This window comes from Neomonachus schauinslandi, chromosome 2 (assembly GCF_002201575.2).
Source record: "Neomonachus schauinslandi chromosome 2, ASM220157v2, whole genome shotgun sequence".
Taxonomy (NCBI): Eukaryota; Metazoa; Chordata; class Mammalia; order Carnivora; family Phocidae; genus Neomonachus; species Neomonachus schauinslandi.
Window position 1 is genome coordinate 16,999,705 of NC_058404.1, and position 21,238 is coordinate 17,020,942.

General features: G+C 41.1%; 1 protein-coding gene across 3 annotated transcripts in view; it reads left to right on the forward strand.

The window, feature by feature from the left end:
* FAM149A (family with sequence similarity 149 member A) overlaps positions 1-21,238 on the forward strand; it is a 54,505-nt gene that overhangs the window by 28,387 nt on the left and 4,880 nt on the right. For 2 of the 3 annotated variants that reach the window (XM_044911772.1, XM_021694290.1), the window contains 9 exons: positions 3,706-3,816; positions 4,256-4,394; positions 6,327-6,469; positions 8,432-8,557; positions 9,204-9,374; positions 9,969-10,159; positions 11,155-11,309; positions 17,723-17,826; positions 18,326-18,538. In XM_044911772.1, coding sequence (XP_044767707.1) covers positions 3,706-3,816; positions 4,256-4,394; positions 6,327-6,469; positions 8,432-8,557; positions 9,204-9,374; positions 9,969-10,159; positions 11,155-11,309; positions 17,723-17,826; positions 18,326-18,538 — 1,353 coding nt within the window. The remainder of the gene's footprint in view (positions 1-3,705; positions 3,817-4,255; positions 4,395-6,326; positions 6,470-8,431; positions 8,558-9,203; positions 9,375-9,968; positions 10,160-11,154; positions 11,310-17,722; positions 17,827-18,325; positions 18,539-21,238) is intronic. The other variant, XM_044911774.1, reaches the window with a different exon arrangement.

Below are 21,238 nucleotides of genomic sequence, written 5' to 3' on the forward strand. Positions count from 1 at the left end.
GCAGAGGTTTGTGGGCTATCAAGAGTTAAGTTTTAAAAAGTAAAAATAGATCCTAGAGTCATTACCTTGACACTGGAAATGAGTGACTCCTAGAGATTGGGACTCAGCCTTCACTTTGACGCACTGACAAATTAGGGCCATATAGTTCAGTGGGTGCACTTCAGTCTGCCCTAAAACCCATATCCTGTTTCCAAATGAACAGCCTTAAATGTACCCATTAGCAGTTTTTTAACATCTCTAAAATTTAAGCAGTATAGACAGGAACTAGTGTAAAACTTATATGTCTATGTATAATGTAATAAAAGCTTAATAGACATTCCACCACTTTCAAGTTTTAAGATATTTATAGGACACATCCTGTAAACCCTGTACACTTTTTTAGACTGCATCATTTATGTAGGAATTGATAGTTCACAGGGAATTAAAAATGTTCAATGTTATGCATGAAGTCACAGTACAATGGTTAGGGGAGAGAAATCAAAGATTCAAAGCAAAACATAAAAAGAAAAAACAAAAGGCAAATTGTATAGCTTCTGTTTTTGGTTAACAATGTCAGTAATTTGGGGTCCCTGGAGAGACATGCAGATGGCCTGGGTCCAGGGAGCAGCTCCATCCCTATCTTCTTGGTGACATTGGGTAGTCATTGCATTAATAGGCTCAAGTTCCTCTTCAGAATTCCTCTGAACTCTGTGGTCAAATAAACTCTCAAGTTCAAGTTCCACGGAAATAGAGAGACTTTTGAAATAGGTGAGACAGGAAGAGCAGGGGAGAAAAAAGTTAGAGAAATAGTATGGAAGTAGATGGTGGTTGAGGACATCCATTTTACAGTAATTCCTCCCCCTGCACCCCCCCACCCCATCCCTGCATCTTGAAGATCTGTCATCAGCTCTACTTTGAAGTAAGTAGTAATGCCATCTGCGAAAGGCTATGGTGTTATATGAAGAGAGGAAGTAGTTCTTTCATTCTGTAAATCATTTTCTTAGGTTGGAAAGACTCCCTCCTCTCCACCCCTCCCAAAAAAAGGTGAATTTTCTGGAGGAAGAGATGATTGTTCATTGGAAACAAAACAAACAGGCATGTGTCTGCTTAGTGAATTTTGTTTTCCAGTCTCACAAAAGGCAGAGGAAGAGCCGAAAGCAAGAAACAATTTCATCCAACCATTCAGTTGTAAAAGTCACTTTTGGAGATAGATGTGAGTTACTCCAAGAGCTGTGAATTTTCTGTCTTTATAAAGGATAAACAAATCTCCAGAAATGTCTTGAACTAGAAGAGTATGTTTGTGTCTGGTCACAATGTAACCTCTTGTAGTAAGCATGAATTTACAGAGTAAAAACATGTTCTTTGTTTGGCTCACTAATTTAATCTTCACTATTGATTCTTTCAGTGAACATGGAGCATCTCTATGTGACAGGCATTCTTTTAGGTGCTGCTGATAAAAAAAATAAATAAAGTGTCAAAATCATCCCAATAAAAAGCTGAGGGCCGGAAAGAGATCTATATAATACGAAATGCTGCAGGAGGTACAAAGAAACAGCTCAGTGTTTTTATCGAGTGGCTCGTGATAACGGTAGCAGTCAGCAAGAGCAGCCTGACTGACCGAGCACTGATTTATGAAAACACTTTACATACTTTAAGTTAGGTCTCACAACAACTGTAGGAAAATGTGTACGGTATTGTCACTGTTTTACAGATGTGTGTATTGGTACCAGGAGAAGAGAAGCAACTTGCTTAGAGTGCACAGCCTATCAGGGGCAGAGCAGGATTCTAATCTACCCTTGTTATTCTTATACAGATTATTTTTTTTTAAGATTTTATTTATTTATTTGACAGTGAGAGAGAGAGAGTGCACACAAGTAGGCAGAGCAGTAGGCAGAGGGAGAGGGAGAAGCGGGCTCCCCGCGGAGTAGGGAGCCCGATGCTGAACTCGATCCCCGGATCCCGGGATCATGACCTGAGCCGAAGGTTTAACCGACTGAGCCACCCAGGTGCCCCTCTTATACAGATTATTACGAAAGAACGTATTTTATTTTAATTCACCACCCCGAGGTTTAAAATTATCTCTCAGCAAGAAGCAGATTAACTCACATGCTAGCATATATTTCTTAAAGCTCAAAGCAGCTCTTTTTGATGTAATTTTTAGTTGAATGTCTCTTTTTCCATCGTAAGTATTTTTATGTTTATTTAAAGAGTTATTGAGTCACATGGAAATGATAAATAATTGATGGTTTTGAAGCAACTGAACAAGGCAAAAGGTAAAGCAGTTTATTAGCATAAAAGCTTGTCCTGTATTCTTTTCTCTTAGCACCTTTATCCTCAGAACTGCTTGATTGTACTTAAGACATATGAGCAATAAGGAGGGCAAAAATTTTACAATTCTGTTCTCATATAAGACATATGTATGGAAGGCAGAGGCTCTTGCTAACCTCTGTAGTAATGAACTTGTTTTTTCAAATTCCATTTGTTGTAGAGTACTGTAGGTACATAACTAAGGGCAGAATTTATTCCCTGTATTAATATTTTTTAAAACTCCATTTACGTTCAGGGCGCCTGGGTGGCTCAGTTGCTTAAGCAACTGCCTTCGGCTCAGGTCATGATTCTGGAATGCCAGGAGTCGCATTCGGCTCCTGCTCAGCAGGGAGTCTCCTTCTCCCTCTGACCCTCTCCCCTCTCATGCTTTCTCTCTCTCTCTCTCTCTCATTCTTTCTCTCTCAAATAAATAAAATCTTTTTTAAAAACTCCATTTACATTCAGAAATACAAATGTTGTAAATTAGGCACCATTTTAATTGATGACAGCAAACTTTTTTTAATGAATGTTACTGTGGTATCATTGTTAGAAATATTGAAAGTTGACTTCTTTTTCCAAATCACTGTCATATCTTCAGTTAATACAAAATATGAGTAATTTGTATGGGAAAATATTATTTCTGTAAAAGAATACAAGGTGTTTACTATTAAACGTTAGGAAGCTACTTTGACTAAGAGGGAAGTAAATGTTTTAAGAGGTTCACTGAAAGGGCATTTTAATGATGAACACTAACTTTCATACACCAGTCAGGCTTAGTACCTTATTTAAAGTTTAGAGATTTCTTCTGTGTTAGTTTTCCATTAATTTTAATATTTTAAAACTCTCTACACATCAGGCTACAAACCAAACAATGGTGCGAAATTAAAATGAGTTATTGTTTGTGTGTTTCAGTCATTTTTTTGATTCATTCATGTGTTTGGTGACTAAAGAGAATTTAATATATTTCAGAATTAATATGGAATTATTGATTTTTTTTCTCCTGGAAGGCTAGTTGCTTTTGTAATCACAAGGGCACTGGACACTGGTCAAAGGACAAGTGGGACCTGAAGTCCAGCTCATGTTGCATTTGCCTCGGAGCGAGGCTGTGTCTGCCCAGAGTTTTGGGCAACTTTTACGAGTCTGGCCAAGTCATAGAAAAGTTGTTGTTGTTGTTTTCCGTTTTACATAAAGGGGCATGTAGGTTCATGGCAAACTTGTTCTAAGAAAAATAAGAATGGTAAGGTCCCATGCCTCAGTTTCTTGAGGCTATGTGGTGTGTGTGTGTGCATGCGCACATGTGTGTTTCGGGGGGCATGGCAAGAGGAGAGGAGCAACTTTATGCAGAAGGACGTTTTAAAAGTTTTCATGAATAAAATTATTACATTAGAGATACTTTTCATATTTTACTTTATTTTTCAGAAGAGGACTATCAGAAGGATCTGGGAAGCAAAGTTTGGCTGTGAAAAGCAAAGATCCTTTACCTACACATTTTACAAGCAATGTGCAGAAAGCCATTGATAAACATACCTGGTAAGAATGAACGCGCTGCAATGCTTCTGACTGCAAAATCAAAACATGCCCATAATGAATATAGGAAGCGATATCAGTGATTGCATTTCTAAGAGTAAAAAAAAAAAAAAAGTTTCATTTTTTAGTGTAATGAAATGTTACACTACACGAATGTTTTAAAATCAGTTTTAAGGGCGCCTGGGTGGCTCAGTCGGTTAAGCGTCTGCCTTCAGCTCAGGTCATGATCCCAGGGTCCTGCTCGGCGGGAAGCCTGCTTCTCCCTCTCCCACTCCCCCTGCTTGTGTTCCCGCTCTCGCTATCTCTCTCTCTGTCAAATAAATAAATAAAATCTTTTTTTAAAAAAAAACCAGTTTTAAAATCGGCTCTAAGAAGTAAAACCACTTCCAGTTTAATCTCTTCCCGGGAAATGGTCTTTATGGGCTTGCGTTTGTCTCTGCAGTGAACCTGGGTCATCATTTACATCCAGTGGCAGCACCACGCCTGCAGGGACCCACAACTCTTGGTCTCGGTCTGGGACACAGAGTTCTACCACTGGCTTATCAACTGAGAGGAGCTCCATTTACTCTTGGAGAGATGACGTATGTCTCAGCATCTTTTGTATAATTCCGTGATTACAGTTTGTAATGAATTGCTTTCTTACTTTTAAATCATCTTTTTACCACTTTTGAAAGCATTACCTATTGGACACGCTCATACATCCCTATGAGTGTGTTTACATGTCACATCATGGAAAAATTTAAAAATATAGAAAAGATAAGGAAAAATAAAAATCACTCAATCTCATAACCCAGAGTCATAGCTGTTGATACTTTTGGTTTTTCCCCCACTTCCCAACCCCTCCCCCTCCGTATGTTGTATATGATCACTTCTGTCCTATCTGAGACTGGAAGTTCAGGACAGACTTTGACAATGAGCAACTTAAATACCAGAAAAAACATGGAGAAGTAAAAATTGTACAAAATCACCATGATTAGGGGAGTTTCCCCCCAATATTCTAAATCAGATCTTTTACTTTCACCTCTCACCCTAGCAGAAGCTGTTAACTTGAACGCTATTTTTGTTCTCTGCGGGAGTGGGGTTCTTAGCTGTGTGGACCAGAGTCTCCAGCTCAGGCTTTGTTGGGCACTCTGCCAGCCTGTCTCTATTCCCTCAAGTGCCGCTGAGAACAGGGACCCAGCCTTTTGTGAAGCCCACGTGGCCATGCAAGGAAGTCGACTACATTACCTTGGATGCTCTGACTCCAGCTTTATTTTGGTGTGTGTGCTGTTTCCTTTGCTGTCTTGAAAGCAGTTTGCCATTTGGAAGGCACCCGTGGGTCCACTTCCTCGGATGGGGGCTGTGCAGTAGCTGGGCTTCTCACAGCAGTGGGAGGGACCCTGGAAGGCGTCAGCTCCAAACCATTCAGGCCTTTTCCAACAGGGCGGGCCTGGCTCACCTGTTATAAACAGTCCCCACCCTCACTCCAGCGTCTGCAGGTGGGAAGAAGGCTGAGGACCATCGCTTCATACCGTCCCAATCCTGCGATTCTTTCAGTACACATTTTTACGTAATTCTGTGGAGAGTCTTGTGACTTTCGTTTATAGAACTGAAATGACTTAAGGCCCTACAGTTGCTTTTCATTTAAAAACTTTAACTTACTTTTTTGATAGGTCATATTTGCAAAAAGCAACAAAAGCCAAAAGAGAGGAAATTGAGAGTAAGCCCTTTTACTCTCCTCAGCCACCTGGTTTCCTGCCGAGAGGCAAAAATTCTTAGTTTTTACCTGATTTGCATTTTAAAAGAGATCATTCAATTCCCCTGTTGTCGGGGAATCTGGTTTATTATCAATTTAAGAGAAGATGCAAAACAAAAAAAAAAAAATACTGAGTATCATTCTATGAAAATCAATCCGGTTTGACCATCTTGGATCAGGTATGTCAAAATGAGTGTGCACTTTATTGCTCTGAGTTGTGGATTAGATTTTAGGTTCACATTCCCCTAAAAGAAAATATAGCCAGGGCTCTTCATTAAAAGAAGGTAAATGGCCCTTTGTATAAAAGTCATTTTCCTTTTCAGTGATACCATCAGAAGAAAAACTAGCTGGTATTTTGCAGCTGTGCTTAAGTGTGTCACGCTCACTATATGAGGGACTTATGTCTGTGTACATATATGTACATGTATACATATGGATATATAGGTATGTGTACATGTGAGTATATCAATGTCTGTCAATATGTGTACCTTTACCTATATTTATATCTACTTAAAATCTCAAATAAGTCTCATAACGCATGTGGTAGAAATGATCTCTATTTAACAGTTATAGAAGCTGAGTCTCCCAGTGGGATGTAATTTCTCAGAAGAGTAAAAATTGGGCCACTGGTATGTCTGACTGCAAAGTCCACATTCTTGTTATCATGTCATATTTCTTCCTATATAAAGGGCACTTTAAATCTGTAAGTGTTAATGATCGTGAAGGTCGTCTTTCTACAACTTCTAGTCTTGTAACTAAATGTGCGTTTCTGTTTTAGGAGTTTGACAAGGCGAACGCAGAGAAAGTCCAGCAGTTATTCTGGGAGGTGGAGGAAATGTTATTTGAAGGGAAAGTAAGCCCTCATACTCAGAATCTAGTGGCCGAATGCAGTGAGTGGGCAAAAAGATCCCTCCATCTGAGGTAGGGAAGTTGTTCATAGTAACTCTCTGAAATGCGTTCTGGAAACACCCACTCCTGGCCTGTTTAATACAATTAGTATATTTTGACTGAAAGCAGTTGCCCAGTCAAAATATGTATCCAGAACACATGTCTTTACTAAGAAAGCATAGCTTTTGAAATGGTGTCTGAGGAAATATTGGGACATTCCAGATACCCAAGTGCGTCTTAACTTGTGAGAAACAAATCTAGCTCATTTTCAGAAGGGCATTACATATGTAACAAATGCAAGAGTGGTAGAAGTGATCCTTTACCTTCACATTCACTAGTATGTGAACAACACATCAGTCTTCAGAGCTGAGGACAGTACTTGGGGTCAGGGTTGGGAGAGAAACAGAGTAATTATTTGATGAATGATTGGATAGATGAATCTTCCTAACTAACCAAGATTCCTTATGTCGGAAGGATCACTTATTTTTTTTAATCCCTCTGGGATTTTATGTATGTATGTATGTATGTAATTATTTATTGTTATTGTTTTTTTAGATTTTTTTTTTATTTGAGACAGAGAGAATGAGAGAGCACATGAGAGGGGGGAGGGTCAGAGGGAGAAGCAGACTCCCTGCCGAGCAGGGAGCCCGATGCGGGACTCGATCCAAGGACTCCAGGATCATGACCTGAGCCGAAGGCAGTCGCTTAACCAACTGAGCCACCCAGGCGCCCCTTGTTATTGTTTTTTTAATATATCTTTTTTCAGTAGACTCCACACCCAGTGAGGAGCCCAGTGTGGGGCTGGAACTCATGACCTTGAGATCTAAGATCTGAGCTGAAATCAAGAGTTGGACCTTTAACTGATTCAGGTGCCCCGGGATCACTTATTTTTTCATATCAAAGATGGAAAATATAGATTGGGTCTGAAGGAAAGCTTTTCTTCTTTCAGTGATTCGGCCAAATCCACTTAGGAGAAAAATCCATCTCCGTTATCAGAAGTTCCTCTATATTGTATGGGGAGAATAGATTAGAGCCCTCATACAAATGTAGATGGATTTTCTGGTTACCTCAACTAGGTAACTTAAAAAAAAATCTTGGCTACGTAGTCTTTAAATCTTTCTATTCAGTCCTCCATAAGCCCTCGTCTTGAAGAGTATAATACGTCCACCTAGTATTAATTGTGGATGCTTACTTTTTAGGCATGGGACACTTACCAAAAAGCCAGGACCTCAGACCTGCTCCTGTCCCTCTTGTCCTATATAGTTAAGATAAAAATGAAGGAGGGGAGGGTGGAAAAAGAAAAGACTGCAAGGAGGGGCGCCTGAGTGGCTCAATGGTTAAGCGTCGGCCTTCGGCTCAGGTCATGATCCAGGGTCCTGGGATCAAGCCCCGCATCGGGCTCCCTGCTCCGCGGGAAGCCTGCTTCTCCCTCTCCCTCTGCTGCATCCTCTGCTCATGCTTGCTCTCTTTCTCTCTCTCTCTCTCAAATAAATAAATAAAATCTAAAATTAAAAAAAAAAGTTAAAAAAAGAAAAGACTGCAAAGAGTATAAGCCGGGTATATATATTTGTATACTTTTATTCATTATGTAAATATTAGTGAACATTTACAGAGAGCTCCTGTGTGCCCAGCGTTACCCTAGCTGTCTGAATCTGGTACATGTTATCTCTAAACCACTCATCAGTCCTCCAGGTAACTATGGTTATATCTCGTGTACAAACAGCAAACAGACGAAATCGGTGGCTTAGAGAGCCTGAGAACATTGCCTCAGATCTCTTTGTCAGTAGCGAGAACAGTCTGTCCCGCTCCCTCAAAGCCTACACTTTCTCTTTGACACCATTGTGCTTCTCACATACCAGTATGTTCCTTATCACTTCATACATGCGCCTTCAAAATATTGTGTTATCTGACTGTAAGCGTCGCAAAGAATTTTTCCTTTTTCCAATCAAAAATATTAGTAAGTTCCTTTTTTTTTTTTCTTCTTTTACCTTGCAGAGTATTAGGAAGACAGCTCATCGTGCCAACTGATGAAGGGTTCCAACATTTCCAGGGCAGTGAGCCTAGTACTGTGGTCCACAAACCCTTCCTAGATGCCTGTGGACACAACCGCAACAGCAGAGAGTAGGTTCCTATAAGTAACTTTTGAAAGTATTTTTAATTTCATTTCAGTTAAATTTTTCATGTCTGTCTTAGCCATGAGCCTTGGCTCCACTGGTTTGGAAGCTTAGATTTCAGTGAAGGGCAGGTACAGAGCACTTTTTTCCCAAGATGCTTCTGATTCTAGATTGATGATGATGATGATGAGTGTGTGTAATACAGATAACAAGGAAGTTAACTTCTGAACTGTTGTTTCAAAGACTCTGAAAGGTGGGCCAGAGGAAAAATCAAAAAACTGACTCCCTTGTGATGCATCCTAAGCTCCAACTCAATAGCAGAAGAACTAAAGTTCTATCCCATTTTCTTTTGATAAATCCCTCTATGTCAGTCACACATATTTGGGACTATGCCATGACATCATTTTATTACAGCAAAGGGGATGCAAACTCATCGAGTAATTTTAGCTTTTAAGAGGCCCTTAAAAATTTTCAATGATGCCTGTGTTAAAATGTTGCTTTTAAGGATATGATTTTATCAAATTTTTAAGCAATGATTTTTTTGGTTTGGGATTCTGTACTTTATGGATAATTTAAAGACTCGCCAAAATCATGCAAGCATTATAGTCTTGACGTTCTACAAACTCTCATGGAGGATCTGCTTCTCCCCATAGATTGTGCGTCTCTGGCTCTCAAATACTCCCTGAGATGTGCTCAGCCCCTGCCCTGCCAGGCCCCGAGGGCCCAAAGGTTGCTGGCCTAATGGCAGGCTCACCCCAGGAAGAAGAGGTTTATGACGTGGATGGAAAGATTGAAGAATATTTTGCTTTTGACAGAAAAGAAGAGTAAGTGGAATTTATTTAACATTGACTTAGTGTAATTATATTAATTTACTTGGCATTTATTTTGATTATTTGCTCATTTAGTGTCTTCTATATTTTTTACGTGTCCAAAAGATTTTCCATTCTTTTGAGAGTAATATGCTTCCAAAAGCTTTTCAATTCCTAGCAGGATATGTCTTTGCTAGATCAGTGCTTCCCTCCCCCGCCTTTTTTTGACCACATGGCACAGCTAGAAAACAAGAATTGTGTTCAGCATGCTGGTGAAAGTGGACGAGGCTCCTAGTAGCCTTCATTCCCTGAGGACTCCAGGCTGCCCTTCTAGAAAGACAAAGGGAAGGCCCAGTCTCTGCACTAAATACAGAGACTTAAATTGGTTCTTTGAAAAGAGCTACAAATATTGAATAATAAAATGTTGCCTGTGATTGAAAATGGATACATTAAAAAGTAACAATGTGCTGTTAAAAAAGAATGTTATGTTTATACACGTATAATGTACATGTGCATACATATTAGAGAGAGAGAGACAAGTAGTTGGATAGTACTATTTTAACTTTAACCATTGATACTTTTAGTAATTACAATGGGTTTTGTTCTTAGTGATGATGAATGTCTTGAACAAAAATCAGCTCACCGCCATAGGATGTGGCAGAAACATGGACTTCCTCCCCTTTCTCCTCATGACTGTATCAAAGATGCGGTGGCTGCAGAAGTGTTTGATCACATCTGGACAAGTGTCGTAGAGATATTGGAAGAGCTGATCAGAAAAAATTGGAAAGTTACACTCACAGGTACTTATTTGTAGCATTTGGCCCTAATGGAAAGAAAAAAAAGACCCCCGTTGCTCAGCTTTGTGTCTCCACCCAACTTGGCCACACCTAGGATATGATCGAGTGAGAAGAGAAGTAGGTTTTCTCCCCTTATTCATAAATGATCTTGAATCCCTTCAAAAAGGACATTATTATTATTTTGAGTTATAAAAATGGGGCGCCTGCGTGGCTCAATCGTTAAGCGTCTGCCGTCGGCTCATGTCATGATCTCAGGGTCCTGGGATCGAGCTTCGCATCGGGCTCCTTGCTCGGCGGGGAGCCTGCTTCTCCCTCTGCCTGCTGTTCCCCTGCTTGTGTTCCCTCTCTCGCTGTGTCTCTCTCTGTCAAATAAATAAATAAAATCTTTAAAAAAAATGTATATGCACTTTGGAACAATAACATAGAAATGCACAAGAAGCTTAAAGTCACTTTAAAAATCTCTAATAATAGGATAACTTCTCTAATAATGGGAGATCGGTTTTTAATTGTTTATGACTTTATTTGTAAAGCAAAATAGAAACATAGATAATTTAATAATCACTTCATTTAACCTTATAAAGTGTTCTCTTAACTACTTGAAATTGAGAAGAAACAAATCCTAGAAATGTCTGTGGTAGATGTTAATGGCTAATGTTATGGAATCAGTTTGTACAATAGGGTACTGCTCATGTTAATTTAAATATATTCTTTTTCCAACCAAAGGGGTTAATTGGGATATTATAAAACACCAAGAATTTTTCTTGCCCCAGCGTATAATCCCTAGTTTTCTACCTACCACTGAAATGATAGGCATGTGTGTATGGAAAGCATCACATCAGCCAGTGGCTCTGTGGGGTCTCTGCTCTATGCAGGGTTCAGTGGCCATAGCAGACTCACGATAACTCAAAAACAAAGATTCTCTTTGAACAGTGAATTTTATGTATATATATTTGATAACGTGTTTCCTAATAATATTAATTTTTTTGTTGTTGACACAGAAGGAAAGAAACAAAAAGAAAAATTGAAAGTAGCTGAGAATAAATCTCCACTGATACTCATTTCCCGTATTAACACTGATGCACCAAGTGTTCCCCCATCCAGAAGCTCTGAAGCCCGAAGCATATCCCTGGCTCCTCATCTTAATCCACCTCAGGTAGATGCTTCTCTGCTAGTATCTTTCTTTCCTTCAGTATTTTTTATCTCTGTCCTGGTTTGTCAGCGTGCTCCTTTATTATCGAATATTTGGTTCTGTTCGTCAATTAGACCAAAATCTAAAAATAATCTTTTCATGGAGTGTAGTAGCATCACCACGTTCTATAATAGAGTAGGGACACTCAGATTTGAGACTTATCACATGCTTGGAGCTGTAGAGCTCTTTCTATATTTTTAAGGAGAAAAAATGCTTTTCCCCAACATTTCATGCCAATTTGAAGGTTACGGATGTTCTCCTATCTTCCCACCAAAATGATAAAAAACAAAAGTCAATGAGAATATGTTGGGTTCATTCAACATTTATTGAGTTTGCATTAAGTGCACTGTATTAGGAGTTTTGAGGAGATACATAGATGAACAAAGCATGGTCCCCGATCTAGTAAAAGGAAAAGCATAATACAAGTCACATGCAATACATTGTGTGAGTCATGTGCAAAACAAGGCCTTAGGAGAATAAAGGAGAGAGTGATTCATCCTGACTGGGGCTTGAGTCTTGATCTTTTAGGTTGGAGGTGAAAATTGATCAGAAACATGAAGAAATGAGTAGGACTTGCATGGGTAGGAAGTCTGCATGGGTCATTTCAGGCCAAGGAGAGGCATGAAGGAATGAAGGGGGGCGTGTTTGGAGAACAATGATTGGGCGGAGTGGGGTTAGAGGCGAGGATGCTGGGACCAGCAGGGGCATTGAACCAAGACCAGGGCATTGAGAGTCAGGAATGGATGAGGGGATTATGTTGGACATGTTGTTTAACTTTTCTAACCTTGAATATCCTTTATCTAGAGAATGATGTCCAAGATATTGTTATGAGGATAGAATCATATAAATAGGTGAGAGTTCCTAACGCAGAATCTGGTGCATGCTAAGCACTCAATACATTTTTCTCGAATTGCTTCCTTAGTCAAAGATCTGGTGGAGGGTGAGGCTGGAAATCTGAGCTTGTTAATTTGGGTCCTTCCTCTTTTCTTTTGGATAAGTCTGGCCAGTGGTTTATCGATTTTATTAATTCTTTCCAAGAACCAGCTTCTAGTTTCGTTGATCTGCTCTACTGTGTTTCTGGTTTCTAATTCATTGATCTCTGCTCTAATCTTTATTATTTCTCTTCTCCTGCTTGGCTTAGGCTTTATTTGTTGTTCTTTCTCCATTTCTTTAAGGTGTAAAGTTAGCGTGTATATTCGGGATTTTTCTGTTTTTTTGAGTGAGGCTTAGATGGCTATGTATTTCCTCCTTAGGACCACCTTTGCAGTATCCCATAGGTTTTGGACCGATGTGTTTTCGTTCTCATTGGTTTCCATGAATTAAGTTCTTCTTTAATTTCCTGGTCAACCCAAACATTCTTAAGCAGGATGGCGTTTAGCTTCCAAGTGTTTGAATTCCTTCCAATTTTTTTCTTGTGATTGAATTCCAATTTCAAAGCACTGTGGTCTGAGAATATCCAGGGAATAATCTCAATCTTTTGGTATCAGTTGAGACCTGATTTGTGACCCAGTATGTGGTCTATTCTGGAGAAAGTTCCACGTGCATTCAAGAAGAATGAGTATTCTGTTGTTTTAGGGTGGAATGTTCTGTATATATCTATGAAGTCCATCTGGTCCAGTGTGTCATTCAAATCTCTTGTTTCTTTGTTGATCTTCTGCTTAGTGGATTTGTCTATTGCTGAGAGTGGAGGGTTGAGGTCTCCTACTATTAAAATATTATTATCAATATGTTTCTTTATTTTGGGCACCTGGGTGGCTCAGTCGTTAAGCGTCTGCCTTCGGCTCAGGTCATGATCCCAGGGTCCTGGGATCGAGCCCCGCATTGGGCTCCCTGCTCAGTGGGAGGCCTGCTTTTCCCTCTCCCACTGCCCCTGCTTGTGTTCCCTCTCTTGCTGTCTCTCTCTCTGTCAAATAAATAAATAAAATCTTTAAAAAAAATATGTTTCTTTACTTTGGTTAACGGTTGGCTTATGTAGTTGGCTGTTCCCATGTTGGGGGCAGAGATATTTACAATTGTTTGATCTTCTTGTTGGATAGACACTTTAAGAATGATATAGTGTCCTTCTGTATCTCCTACTACAGTCTTTAGCTTAAAATCTAATTTGTCTGATACGAGAATTGCTACCCCATCTTTCTTTTTAGGTCTGTTGGCATGAAAAATTGTTGTCCATCCCCTCACTTTCAGTCTAGATGTATATTTAGGTTCAAAATGAGTCTCTTGTAGACGGCATATGGATGGGTCCTTTTTATCCAATCTGCAACCCTGTGCCGTTTCATGGGAGCATTTAGGCCATTCACGTTGAGAGTGATTATTGAAAGATATGATTTTATTGCCATCATGTTGCCTGTGAAGTCCTTGTTTCTGTAGATTGTCTCTGTAAATTTCTGTTGTATATTACTCTTGGGGGTCTTTCTTATTTTATGGAACCCCCCCTTAATATTTCTTGCAGGGCCAGCTTGATGGTCACATATTCTTTCAGTTTCTGCTGGTCTTGGAAGCTCCTTGTCTCTCCATCCATTCTGAATGATAGCCTTGCCAGATAAATTATCCTTGGCTGCATGTTCTTCACGTTTAGTACCCTGAATATGTTTTGCCAGCTCTTTCTGGCTTGCCAGGTCTCTGTGGACAGGTCTGATGTTATTCTGATGTTCCTCCCTCTGTAGGTAAGAAATCTCTTCCCCCTCGCCGCTTTCAAGATTGTTTCCTTGGATCTGAGATTTGCGAATTGTACAATTATATGTTGGGGTGTCGGTCTGTTCTCATTGATCTTGGGAGGGGTCCTCTCTGCCTCTAGGACATGAATGTTTCTCTCATTTCCCAGATTAAGGAAGTTCTCAGCTACAATTTGCTCAAATATATCTTCTAGACCTCTCTCTTTCTCCACCCCCTCAGGGATCCCAATAATTTCTGATATTGGAACGTTTCATTCTGTCACTAATCTCTCTCAGTTTGATTCCTTGGGTTTTAATTTGTTTTTCCCATGCCGCTTCTATTTCCATCTTTTCTATCATCTTATCCTCTATCTCACTAATTCGTTCTTCTGCCTCCGTTACCCTGGCAATCAGAGTATCCAGTTTAGACTGCATTTCATTCATAGCATTTTTAAGTTCGGCCTGATTAGATATAATTTCTGCCCTTAGAGATTCTATATTGTCATTAATATTTTTCTCAAGCCTAGATATCACCTTGATAATTGTTACTCTGAAGTCTATTTCCACCATCTTGCTTATATCCATATCCATTAGGTCTGTCACAGAGGCCACAGTCTCTGAGTCTTTTCTTTGTTGGGGGTTCCTCCCCTTAGTCATTCTGTTGAGGGGTGGTTGTGGGAATGTACAGAATCCAAAGTATTAACCATGGCCCAAGCAAGATGCACCTGTTTTATAGGGACCTTAGGGTTGTCGTCCTCTTGTTCTTCCAGCCTGTCTTCCAGGGGAGGGGCCTGCTGCGCTGTGACTCAGGCCCCCAGGCTTGGGCAGAGTTGCCCTGCCCCCTGTGGGGGGAGGGGTGGAAGAGGATGGGGTATGGGCTCAGTGAAAACCATTTTTTTCGGGCTTTTGTTCTCTGGCGGCTTTTCACGTCTCTTCCAAGAGTCAGAGCAGAAGTGACACATCCAAACCTCTGTCTCAGAACAGAGAGATCGCAGTCTGCTCTTCACTGAGCTCTCCAGGCCACACTGTCTCCGTTTCTGTCTGCGCTGCTAGGACCCACAGCCTCTCTGGTTGTGCACCCCTCAGCAACTCTCCCAGTGCTGGAACCCAGGCCGTCTCTGCCCTTCGTGCTTCTAAAACCATGAGCCACCCCTGGTTCGTGCGGGCCCATGCACCTGCAGCTCCTGGATCCTTTCTGGGGGCTGCACTAAAGTCCTTTCCTGGCCATTACCTGTCTCAAGTCTGTGCCCTGTCCCCAGCGTGGGAGGCTTTTGAGCTCCAGTGTTGTATCACCTTCTGGGCACCAGCTTATGGCGGCTCCCTCCCCCTCTGTTTATCTTCTGATATCTGCGTGCAGAATCACAGCTCGCTGCTTTATACCTCGAGATCGTGGGATATATTCTGTTTGTAGAGATCCAAATATATCTTCTTACATCTCACGCTGATTTCGTGGGTGTTCAGAATGGTCTGGTAGATATCCAGCTCAATTCAGGGGACTGGTTGAAATAGGGTCCCCTACTCCTCCGCCATCTTTTCCATCTCCAAGGCTGAGCTTCTTCATGGGAGACCTTCAGTAGTGCTAAGGAGCTTAGACTATGTCCCTCACAGCTCGTCTTGTGTGGGGGAGCAGAGAAAAAGGAAAAGCCAGGATTCCTGGTCTTGAGGTCCGTGCAGTTTAGCCAGAGGGAGTCAAGCCCTGCCAAGCACCACTACACACGTGCATGCAGGTGCACGCCCGCAACGTGAGGCAGCGGGGAGATGGTCGAGCGGGTGAGAGCTTGCGCTGTAGGACTCCAAGTACAGGGTCCGACGTCACAGTTTATTAGCTCTGTGATCCTGAATCGGTCCCTCAAAGCCTTCGTCTCATTATCTGTGGGATCTGTGAGTCAGGGCGCTGTGAGAGGTAAATGAAATAAGACACATAGTGCAATGCATAGTGTAGAGAAGGCACTCAATAAGCGTGAGTTTTCGTTATAACCAGACATGAATCGTATGCTCTATCCCACCGTATGCTATCCTATCCTATCCTATATTGTAATTTGATGTCCTTTAGCTCATAAATGCCACAGAGTTCAGGGGGAAAGTGGCATACTTCCATAAAGTAGAGTGATACGTGAACCAAATCCTAAATGGTAGGTAACATTTAGTAAGGCTGCCTCGAGGCAGAGGCGGAAATATGCTCCCCGCAAAGGAGCAAGTGAACGGACAATCTTCACAAGGTTGCAAGGACACAGAATAGTGTGTATGGTCCTGGGGGCAGAAGTTGAAAATAGAAATGTCTAATAGGATTGTTCTACTCTGTAGTGTAAGGGCTTTACAGTAAGCCTTTGCTTTTGCTGTTCAAAATAAACTTTCAGAACTGCTACCGTTTATTGTATTTTTTGATCTTTTTAAACTGCTCAGGCAGGTTCAACAGTGTTCCCCACTTTGCATTTTCAAATATGCGGTACGGATCCCATAAAAATGGGCAGCTGATGACAACATGGAAAAGAATCCTTAAGTATTAGACAATATAAGTAAACTTGAGAAATATGGAAATTTTTAAGTCTAAAGGGTTTTTTACAAGTATTTTCTTTTTATAGCTTCTAATGGGTTTTGAAAATGTTTTTTACAGCTAATTTGTTGTTTTCATTTGGATCAGTGTTAAAAGAAAATGAATGGACAACAAAGTTGAAAGTAAAAATGAAGTATTATTAGAGCTTATTTTGAAATAAAGCGTCCTACTGGTAATTACAACAGGTCTTAATTTATTCCTCTAACATTTCTTTTTAATGTTCAACATGGGGAAAATGTGACTGTGGCTTCTACATCTATTCTCCAACGAGAATATGGTTCTAGTTTCAGAAATCCTGTTTCCCTGAATCTAAATGTTGTTTTCCATCCTAGTTGGCCATATCATGGGACCAGATAGGGAATTCATGATTATTTACCCTCACTTCCTGCTTCCACCACTGTTATCTAATTTATTTCTCATATGAAGTATGTGTCATTATCCTCAACTTAAAGATTAGGGAATTAAGACTCCAAGAACAAAGTAGTCTTTCCAAGACCACCTACCAGGGAGCTGTGGGAACTGGGATTCAAACGTAAGCCTTCGAGATCTGGTGTTTGGGTTTTTTCCCAGGCTGTTGTGCCACTCTCAGGGCAGCTAGCTGGGGCCAGCTGTGAAGGATAGGGTAGGAGAAGAGGTCTGAGGCAACAGCTCAGTTAGGAGCTGGGGTACTCTTTCTTTGCTTCTCCAGATTCTCTCTCAGCCGTCCTCCCCCTGGTGTGCTCTGGAGGCTGGCACACACTAGCAGTATGGAGGGCTCCCTTGTCCTGCAACTCTAGGAGCTCAGAGCAAGGCGGGGAGAATGGCAGGACGTTGTTTACTTCTGGCCTCTCTGCCACATTCCACATTCCACCAATAACTGTGGCATTGGTGGCATTTCCACCAAGGAGCTACCCTGTCCAGATTCCAGAAATCTCTCCCTCGTTATTTGCCGCTCCAGGCCTGCATATGGTAATGCGTCCCTGCTGTTACGTTGTTCTATTGCCTGGGGGAATTAAGCCAGTCCTTGTTAATTTCTCTTCCCACATCTTTGTAACATATCATCCGTGTTACACTTTTTCCTCAAATTAGCTGGTTGGAGTGTGCCATTTTTTTTCCCGCTGATTCCTGAGAGACACCGGTAATCACAATAGCACTGGGTGCTTTTTAATTTGTATTGTTTTTACTTTTCTCAGATTCATCGCTTCTCCAACAATTTTTATAGTGATTTGAGTGGTGTGATGACAATTCAAGCAAAGCCACTGCAGCAGAGACCTACCTGTTTCTCAGATAGAATACAGTACGTATAAGAAATAATTACCCTGCCTCTTCTGTATGCTGGATACCCTTGAGCACTGAAGACTGCAGAGGATGTGGGATAAGGAGCATCCTGTTTAACCCCATATGCACTAGGTGTGCCTGAGCCCATTCGGGGAAGGAGACAGCCACGCATGAGAATGAAGACACACTATTCTAACATCAACCACAAAATGATCACCGTTAGGTTAGGGCAGATAGATAAGGGGAAGAGAGCTGTGAATTCTTAATCTTGTGGGCTATACTGTAGGATTACAATCAGTGAGAACCTTAGATTTTTTCCCCCCTGTGGAAGATTCTTCATTGAAATAGAAATTGAATTGGAAATGATAGCCTGTCCATTCATTCAACCAATATTTAGGAGTATCTTCTTGAGCCAGGCACTGTTCTAGACAATACCTAGTAATGGACACATGTATATGTGCCCTGTTGTCCTGAGGCTGACATCTGAGTCATCAGCTTGACTTCCATCCATCCCCCAGGAATGAGCAAGAGGACAGATCGTTGGGTGCAGGGCCCAGTACTCTTTCTTTGGCACGGCACCGCCTGGGACGAACCTCCTCCGATGCTCGCATACTCCACACTTCTGAAAGGAAAACACCTGCGTACACGAGGCTGCCTTCTCTTACTTCAGACTCACAGAGGATGAAAACCCCCAATGTGTACAATGATGAAGTTCTTAGGGGAACAAAACTGTAAGTCCTGTCTCTCTTCTGGTAGACCAGATGTCACAGAGGACGGAGACGCGTGCCAGTTAGGGCTTATGGATTCGTATGCACGAAGCATCCTCTATCAAATTTTATGTGGCCACTTTCCAAGTAGTTCATGAATTTGAGTATTTCACATGAGTTGTGTTGCGTAGTCAAGTTCGCTGTATACTAGAATATAATGTCAGGTAATGTACCCAGAGCCGTACAATAAAATGCGCCTGTAATGGTGAGGTGATCTTGGATGGGAAATCAGTGGCCTCATCTGTAAAACTAACAGTTAGCTAATGCTTTCAAATTACATAATTAATTCTTTCTCATTATGAGGTTCAAAAAATTAATGTGCATAAAATGCTACACAAATAAAAGGGACATATATAACTGTTAGCTTTTTGTTTGTTTCAAATTTTTATTTAAATTCTAGTTAGTTAACACAGTGTGATATTGGTTTCAGAAGTAGCATAACTATTAGTTTTTATTTATCTCTAAGGCTATGTTTCGCTGCACGTGGGGAGTTTCAGAAAAGTTTTGACCTTAGGGATCAACTTCAAATCATTGCCTTGTTAGAAAGGAATCTGTCCCCTCCTTCACTGCAGAATTACGAAGGAGCAATCCAGCTTTCTCACTCATAAGGGCCAGTGTTTATTGGGTGCATTCTGTCACCAGCACCAGCTAAAGGAGTCACATTTATTATTTATTCCCTGCCACAAATCTTTTGCATTGGTCTTCATAGTATCCCAGATCCAAGGTGAAGAGACAGAGGCTGAGAGAAGTTGCATAACTTGCCTGAGATGATCCCACGAGGGAGAGAGAGGCAGAGCTGGGACTCTGCACAGTGCTGTGGAGCTTTGGAGACCACGCCCCCGGGGCCCCTGGGGCCACCCGCCTCCTGCCTCAAGGGAGCCAGTGTTTAAGGGGTTGCCTTAGGCTCCCCCGCCTGCAGGGGTGGGAGGCAAAGCAGCTGCCAGGGCTTAACCAGCCCCTGGGTTTTTCAGGATGCATTCCATAGTGCCAAGCCACGATTGGTTTTTTGATGGGTCACTGTTTCTTTCACAGTCTGGAACCGGTATTTCCAGCGTTATTTGGGGTATTCCGGTTTATCCGGGGCTATTTGCTCTGGCAGTTCTTCCAGGAGCTCTCCCCCTCCTCCGTTCTCACTGGGGACCACCAGGGACACCTCCCCCCTGCCAGTGTCACAAGCCCCTCACTGGCCCTCTCTTCCTCCTCCCAGCCCACCTGGGCTCCACTGTCAGGCTTTCATCCCAAACCTTTTCTGTTTTCTATTGAAGTAAGTCAGATGCCTCCAGCTGTCCATTCCCTTCATGCTCTGGCCCCTTCTTATCTGTAGACCCGTGTTTTTCAACTTTTTTGTTATTACTGCCATACTAAGGAGCCCTTTTAGACTCTTTTTCCTAATTCCTCCCCCACCCGTGGAATTTTAATGCCACAAATATACTGTACAGTCTATGTACTCTTCTTTATATCTGTGTTTTATGCATAAAAAGAACAAGGTTTGGTTTTTTTTTGGTCCCACCAACAATTCATGTTTGCCCGTTGGGGGCAATGTCACCATCTTTGACTCTGCATTCCTATATCTTCCCATTACTTCTCCTCACCCATCTTGACTGGGGGCAGCCTTATCATCTCTCTGACCCACAAACAGACCAGCTATGTGTGTTCTGACTTCCGTGATTTTGTTCGTGCTCTGTCTTTCACTTTTATTAAAATAAACTTTTTTTTTTAAACTATCAAAGTACAACAAGTTCTCTGTGGGACATTAGAACAATACCAAAAATATAAGTGGGTATCAAAGATCCCCTGTATGCCCAACACATAGAAATAGAAAAATGATAACTTGGTAAGATGACGACCAATTTTGTCTGTGGTTATGTTTCTTCTTTTCTCTTCTTTCCCTTATCTTTTTTCTAAGACTACATTATCCTACTATTGGAGCACTTTTTCATATGATTTTTTCACTTAATTCATATTTTCCATGTTGTTAAATATTTCTGAAAGCATGATTTTAATGACTAGAAAATAACGTGGGTATGTGATGATCTATTAAGTATTTCCATTATGGAAACTTTTCATTCCTTCTATATTTTCACTATTATGATGTATAGTGAGCATCATTTTTTAAAAGATTTTATTTATTTATTTGTCAGAGAGAGAGAGCATGAGCCAGGGGAGGGGGTGGCAGAGGAAGAAGCAGACTCCCCACTGAGTAAGGAGCCCGATGAGGGACTCGATCCCAGGACCCCGGGAAAATGACCTGTGCCGAAGGCAGACGCTTAACTGACTGATGAGCCACCCAGGAGTCCCTGAACATCATTTTTATATAAATCATTTTTTTAACTTTTTATTAAATTCCAGTTAGTTAACATACAGTGTAGTATTACTTTCAGGTGTACAATATCATTTTATATAAATCTTGATAAGGAAGACTTCAAATTGTGTCCTGGTGGTACAGTCCTAGAAGTTAAGCTACCAGGTCAAAGGTTATGGATATTTTTAAGACTCTTGAAATATTTTTCCAAAGCTCTTCCCAGAATGGTTCTCACAGTTTATAATCCCACTGGCAGGACACAAGGATCTTTCCTTGCAGCCTCTAAACTATGGGTAGTATATGTATTTTAAAACATCACAGGTCAAAAGGGTCATATTTTAGCTTTCATAACTTTATTATTA